This window comes from Glycine max, chromosome 6, assembly GCF_000004515.6.
Source record: "Glycine max cultivar Williams 82 chromosome 6, Glycine_max_v4.0, whole genome shotgun sequence".
Taxonomy (NCBI): Eukaryota; Viridiplantae; Streptophyta; class Magnoliopsida; order Fabales; family Fabaceae; genus Glycine; species Glycine max.
The window spans coordinates 152088-158907 of record NC_038242.2 but is presented as its reverse complement, the minus strand read 5'-3'; the positions used below and the strand labels follow the sequence as shown (position 1 = coordinate 158907).

The window sequence follows — 6820 nt, the reverse complement described above, 5'->3', positions numbered from 1 at the left end:
GTATTGTGTTTTGTAACATTGCCTTTATTCATTAAAAACCAACAAAAATATCTGAAAAAAAAAACAATATGCATGCTTGTGCCTCTGTAGTCTGTACATTTGGCACAGACCGAGGAGGCTATCCAATGGCTTTAACAAGAATTCATTCCTGGCATGAATGAGAAACTCCGAAAAGCCGCAATGCAAATAAACTTACCGTATGCATGGCTGTAGTGCTAGTTATATTATTGTATTGACTATGACTATACTGTGCATGGCTGTTTGCTGTTATGTAACTGTCAAACTGCATTTCATTCAATTATTCTATTCAACACAGTTACACAGAATTCTCTTCTCTTCTCTGTCCGTCCCATGTATATTCGCAAACAAGTTTCTATGGTGATTCATCGTCTACCGGCAGATAACTTTGCTGAAACAATTTTCGCATTCACGTACGTTAAAAATGATGGACTCCTAGTCAAGTTATTCCATTGTGTGTACATCCATTTCCTAGTACACTAAAAATAATGTTCTCTTCTCTTTTGGAGAATGGGGGGAAAAAATGGAGGAAGAACATACAGACGAAGATCAACAGAGATTAGAACCTCACAAGTATCAAATAAGCAAACTCATACAATGGTTCAATATCAATATTTGGTAGGGTTATGAAACCAAATACTGCTGCAAATGATTGGTTCTCTTCTTGTTCTTAAGCTTCTTAAAAGCACTTGACTCGATTTGCCTAATTCTCTCCCTACTCACACCCAACATCTCCCCTATCTCTTGCAGGGTCTTCGTCCTTCCATCATCCATACCAAATCTCCATCTTACCACCTGCCTCTCTCTTGCATTGAGACTGTCCAGAGCCTCTTCTAGGTCCTTCTTCATGAACTGCTTAAGGAGCTGTTCTTCAGCTGTTTCGGCATCAGGATCAGAAATTACTTCCTGGTAAAAAACACACAAGTATCAGCAAAATGAACATCAAATGAAAGCAAAGAGTTTTTTTTTTTTTTTTCTGGAGCAAAAATTTGAACGAGATTAGGACAGACTGAGGGTTTAAGATTCTGGTTGATCCCAATCTTTTGTTCCAGAGATCTGGGAGCTTTTGGGGTCATAAGTACAGCATTAAGCCTCTTCATTGACAACCCAGTTGCTTCAGCAACTTCTTCATCATCAGGCTGTCTTCCATTTTCACTATACAGTTGTTTTCTGGCCTCCTTCACTCTGTAAGTCGCCTCCACCATGTGGAACTGTTAAACCAAAAATATTGCAATGATGTAGTCCCTTATAAAGATTAAGAGCAATTTCAACTCATGACCAAGATTAGCTTGTTCTTTTTCACATAATACTCACTGGCAAGCGAATAGTTCTTGACTGATCAGAAAGTGATTTCCGAACAGCCTGTTTAATCCACCAATGAGCATAGGTGGAGAATTTAAAACCCTTGGTACCATCAAACTTCTCTGCACCTTTTACAAGGCCTCTGCATCCTTCCTGTAAACCAATGAGAAACAGTAAAATAGTTTATTACTGGAACAGTTAAAGTTGCCATGTTTTCCACAATCATTATTTTTTTAAGCAAAAAACAATACAGGTGAGAATATACCTGGACAAGATCTTGCAGATTCATCCCAGATCCCTGATAATTCTTAGCAATCGATATGACAAGTCGTATATTGCTTTTAATCATTTTGTCTTTGCAAAATATACCATAATTTAAACGTTTCCTAAGTGTCTTCTGATCTACCCCTGCCACTGCTGCCCATTGAGCAAACGTGGGTTGATCACCAAATCTTTCTGCAAGATCCTCCTGGATTTTTTCAAGCTTTAGAAGGTCCTGAATTATATTGCAGAAGAATAGGCAATGAATTAGACAATAAAAGCAAAATAGTAAAATTTTACGCCATAGTCAGAAAGAAACTATACTGGCAAATATTTATCATCATTAATTCATCAAATCATTTATAGTTTTTGCTACCCAACATTAATATTATTAGGGGTATAAATGGAAAAAAGCAATTAATAATACATTGAAAGGCTAAAATAACACTTCTTTTTTCTTCTTACAAGACACTTGTTATGGGATGGAGGGAGTATGATTAATACAATCTGCACAAGCTGATTTGCTATGATTAAATGAACAATTTGTTTGCTGACTTCCTTGTAACACTCTTCCTTCCTGGATGGTTCTCAAATATAAGAATGTCCAACTAACAAGTAAGAAGAATCTTGAAGAGCATCCCAACCAAAAAAAAAAACTTACTATTCTAAAAAAATAAAATGAAAGTAAGGGAAGAATGTACAGTCCTATCTGCCCATTTTATGCATATAGTAGGATAAAAAGGGAAGAAGAATTTAAGCAGCCAAGTCATAGAAAATAAATTTAAACGATATCTTTTGAAGCAACTGACAAGGTGATGTTGTAAGTAGTGCTGGACATGACATGCCGCCAGATAAACGAGGCTTGTGTCATATGAAAAATGACAAATATTGATTCACGAAATAATAAGATCAGCATGCACTTTGTGAAGATTTTATACTGATTATTAGGTGTTTCAGGAATATATCAACAATCAAAGGCATTAAGAGCATGGATGATTCTACACTGGATTGCTCTAAAATACTTATAGCACATCCCACCACCTGTATTCCTGCTGACAACTTAATTTCTTCAGTTGGAGTAAGAAGCCTAGAAGCGCTAGTCGTTGTTCTTAAGTAACGAAGTGGATCTGAATAATCTACTTCTTGCATAGAAACACGCTTTCTCCTGCTGGAGGAGCCAGGTTTTAAAGATGCAAAATTCGTGGTAGCCTTCTCTGCTGCTCTGACTCTTTTAGCTTTTCTTTCTGTTAGGCGCCTAGATCTTACAGCTATATTGTCTGAAAGCCGTTCCTGCAGACACTCAAGTTCCTCATGGGAAGGCTCTAGATCAGATTCCTCTTCGCTGGGGCTTATGTCAACACCTTCCATTATTTCTGCTCCAGCACCCATGGACTCTTCTGCTACACCATCTTCCGCTTCCATTTGATGAAACCATTTGAGAAGTAAATCATCAGATTTGGAAGAAACATGGGATTTATACTCTGCTTCTGCTGGAGGCTTCTTTTTTACTAGTAAAACTGCATCCTTTGCAACCTTCACAGCTGCTTTAGCAAGAGCAAGAGCTTCAGATGCAGCAGCAGCTATTACAGCCTCTTCATTAGTAAGAAGTGATTCCGCAGATAAGGTTGATTTAAAGTTGGCCTGCTTAAAGGCATAGATATAATTAGTTCCTGGGCAAGCTTGACATGCTAAATTTCTGTGTGGCCAAAGAACTATAGAGATAACCCAAAAAGTCAGAAATTGATCCAGAAATAAAATGTGTCACTATTGAAATATGAATATGAAAAAAGTTGAGAAGAAAGTTTAAAAGCAGCCAAATGGGAATCTATAATAGTTCCTACTTGTGACTTGGTTGAAAATGAAAACAGAATGAACATAGCATGTAAAAGAAATTTCAAAATTGAGAAATCAAGAAAATTTATTTATTGTTTTGGAAGGAAGAAAGTTTGGGAAGAGGGTATCAAGTTGTCCTATTCCTTAATCAGAGTACCGGTGAAGGCCAACCAGCCCCAAGACCTTTTTTGACAAGGGCAAGGCAATTCAATCTTACCTACCAACCTTCACATGGCCATGTCTAGAAATTCTTGAGCCTTAGGCAAAATTTTTGTTTGAGGCATAATCTAATTTAACTCTTCAATCCTTATTTTATTTTTCTAGCTTTTCCTAAGCTACAAAATTATAAACCAGAGGTCTGTAATAGAGGAACTCTGGTATTTCACTTGATCTTAATAAATAGTATGGCTAGTCCATTGGACTTATCTTATAACAGTTGACCTCAAATACAATTTAAGCAATTTTAGTTTTGAACAACTTTTAGAAACTGCAACAGTCCAATGTTTCTAATAGATCATTTATTCTTTTGTTAGCACTTCTAACAATACTTTCTATTCCAAAAGTAAATCAAGAACATTGATGTCAAAATGCTCACCAAAACTTCAAATCTTTTCAAGATTGATACAATGTTTTAACAAGTCATCATCATGCATAGATTAAAACTTTGTATTGTATTTCAAATAAAAAATCAAACATGGTTATATATTCTCAAAAATTAAAATCACCTTTCAATAGAAGCAATAGATTGATTTAATATGTATATAAAACAACTGTTACGGCAAAAAATGAGGATAAAACAAAAACCCAAAAAAGCAAAAGAACACAAACAAATTTTACATGGTTTAGCCAATGTGACCTACATCCACAAACAATTAGAGAGATTATATTTCTTTCGTAGAAAACAAATACAAAGAGTTTCAAAATTTTACAATGAATAACACACCTATTTTTACCCTAAACTGCAACCTAATAAACCGGTCCAAATTCCAAGAAAATACACAAAACTTCCCTACTTTTACCCTATCAACCACAGACTTGCCATTCTTTTCTCCTTCAAAATTTGAATTCCAACATATCAGATGGGGTTACAGTCTCGGGTGGCTGGCCCATTAACAAAATTAAAGGCAACTCAATAACAATATAAAAATAATCTTTTGCTAAATGTGTGATCACATCACTAGAGCAATGAACCTTCATTGGAAGTGAAGATACAAAGTAATGGTAAAATTGTGTATTAATATGAAAAGTGTAACCTTTAAGTGTGGTGAGGGAGGGGCAACAGCAGCGATATAGGGCCAAGACGTGTTTGGATCAGAAGGAGCATCTAATGCCAACTTCTTTTCCAAACTAAGCAGCGTTGAAGGAGATGTGGCAGACAACACACATTGCGGCTGGAAACACAAATTTAGTCTTGTTTTTGCTGCAAAAAAGAAGAGAGGGGGGGGGGGGGGGGAGAGGACACATGTGAGAATAGAACAAGAATTCAATTGCGAATGGGAGAGAGAGAGAGAGAGAGAGAGAGAGAGAGAGAAAGGGGGGATTACATGGATGGGTAGGAAGAGCATAGGGATGAGTCCTGAAAGTGTCGAGGTGGCAGTTGAAGTGCGGCAACAAACACGACATTCTAGTGGTTGTGGCGAGCAACAATGTTTTGCTTTGTTAATTGAAAAACAACGTTATGAACGAGGTTGAGATTGTGAGTGAAGGGTGTCATTTCATAGGATTATGGGATCGGAGGGGCAGGCAGTTGAACAAGAACTAGCAAGGAAGGAAGGAGATGAGTGTTGTGTTGTGTTGTGTCATGTCGAGAATCGGTGTTTGTGACAGAACATGCGGATAAGGGGGTGAGGCTCAGATGAACCGCTGAAGTCTACCCACGACACAAAAAAAACAAAACAAATCCCACTCTCACTGGAAAAACACTTAAATGTTGCAACAAAGGATGGATCAGGTGAATCAATCAATTCTATAAGGTGAAATCAAACACTTATTAAAAAAATTTAAAAATAATTTTACGTTATATTAAAATTTTAAAAATAACTTAAAAGATTGGAGATTAACCGAGTGTTAAATAAAAGTTTAAAACACTTTCTAGTTATAAAAAAAATAGTATAAAATAATTTAATAATTATGTTTAGAATTTTTTTTAAATATCTAATTTATGTTTGTTTATTATCATAAAAATCATTTTTCATAAAACAAACAAACAGATAGTTTTATGAGAAGTTATTTGAAATAACTTCTAATTTAATCAAATTTTAGATTGTTTTCAACTTTACATTTTTTAAGTTAAAATAAACAGTTGAAAAATTAAAAGAAGTAACTGTTTAATATTGTTGGACTCTGACAGCATGTTTAAAAATAATATTGATTATTGATTTGTATCAACAACTAAAATTACTTAATTTATGTTCTAAAGTAAGTTGTTCACTTTAAAGGAACCAAAAGACAAACAATTAACAAATATTTATTTTTTTAATTCGGATATCAAAATATTTATATTTCCAAAGGAATTATTTTTATTTGTTCTCACATCTTAGTTTTCAAGAAAATAGTTCTTATGTATGTGAAAATATTCAAATAATTGTGAATATATTTATGAAAATATTATTTTTCTTTATTAAATTTTAAAATCTTAACTTTTTAATTATTGTAAAATTAATAATTTTGAACATTGGTGTTAATAAGAGTCGATTTTGAAAGAAAAAAATCATAACAAAATGGAACCTTATTTATGGGGAATTATCTTTTTCTTTCGTTTATGATGAATTATTTTGATTTTTTTTTTTGCGAGAAACTAAAACTATAACTAAGAATTATTGTTGATGTTATATACTGAATTATTTATTTCTCAATTTTAATATAATTTATACTTTTTTCTATTGAGTTTATTGTATCGATATAAAATTTGTGTCAAGAATTAATCATTCTTAATATAATTTAATTTAATTGATCAAAAGTATAAGATAATGCAAGTTAAGAGATTTTGAAGGATCAATTATTTAGGAGTGGAAAGACGTCTAAGCTAAAACAGATTTCAATAGGTTTAAGTTTCAGGATTTTCTTCCCTGCACCAGCCATGATTGCGAATACGTATGGGCCAATCCGAATTCGTATGTTCGAATGGGTTAATCCCCATTGTGTTTGATTTATAACAATATTAATTATTTTATAACATAATTTTTATATTAATTCAATTGATTAATACTAATAACGCGTGAAAGTCATCTCTCACGAATTAACAATCCGACCATAAGAATATTTTTAGTTTTTTCCTCTCATGGCTAAGTGTGGAAGACAAGTAAATCCCCTAGGTTTGACATTATTCACAATTATTTTCCTGAATCTAGCCGTGGCAGTTGTTATTCATACCTCTCTTTTTTAGTAATATACCTCGTTTTGTAAT

At 33.9% G+C, this 6820-nt stretch overlaps 1 protein-coding gene across 1 annotated transcript; it reads right to left on the bottom strand.

Annotated features, from left to right (window-relative positions):
* Window positions 1–453: 453 nt before the first annotated feature.
* On the bottom strand, window positions 454–5351 carry LOC106799192 (RNA polymerase sigma factor sigB). Its single transcript, XM_041016202.1, has 7 exons — window positions 4959–5351; window positions 4668–4834; window positions 2623–3222; window positions 1586–1816; window positions 1333–1473; window positions 1029–1229; window positions 454–924 (listed from the first exon to the last, which is right to left on the bottom strand). The coding sequence occupies exons 1-7, from the start codon at window positions 5035–5037 to the stop codon at window positions 643–645; spliced, it is 1701 nt and encodes a 566-aa protein (XP_040872136.1). The 5' UTR covers window positions 5038–5351; the 3' UTR covers window positions 454–642.
* Between the last annotated feature and the right edge of the window lie 1469 nt (window positions 5352–6820).

What these genes read in the sequence shown, in the direction of transcription:
- LOC106799192 (XM_041016202.1), bottom strand. Translation starts at nt 5,037, where the DNA reads ATGTCGTGTTTGTTGCCGCACTTCAACTGCCACCTCGACACTTTCAGG. An exon ending in TGCTCTTCCTACCCATCCAT is followed by an intron (nt 4,835 to 4,958) that starts GTAATCCCCCCT and finishes TCTTTTTTGCAG; the next exon opens with CAAAAACAAGACTAAATTTG. An exon ending in AGTTGTCAGCAGGAATACAG is followed by an intron (nt 1,817 to 2,622) that starts GTGGTGGGATGT and finishes AATATAATTCAG; the next exon opens with GACCTTCTAAAGCTTGAAAA.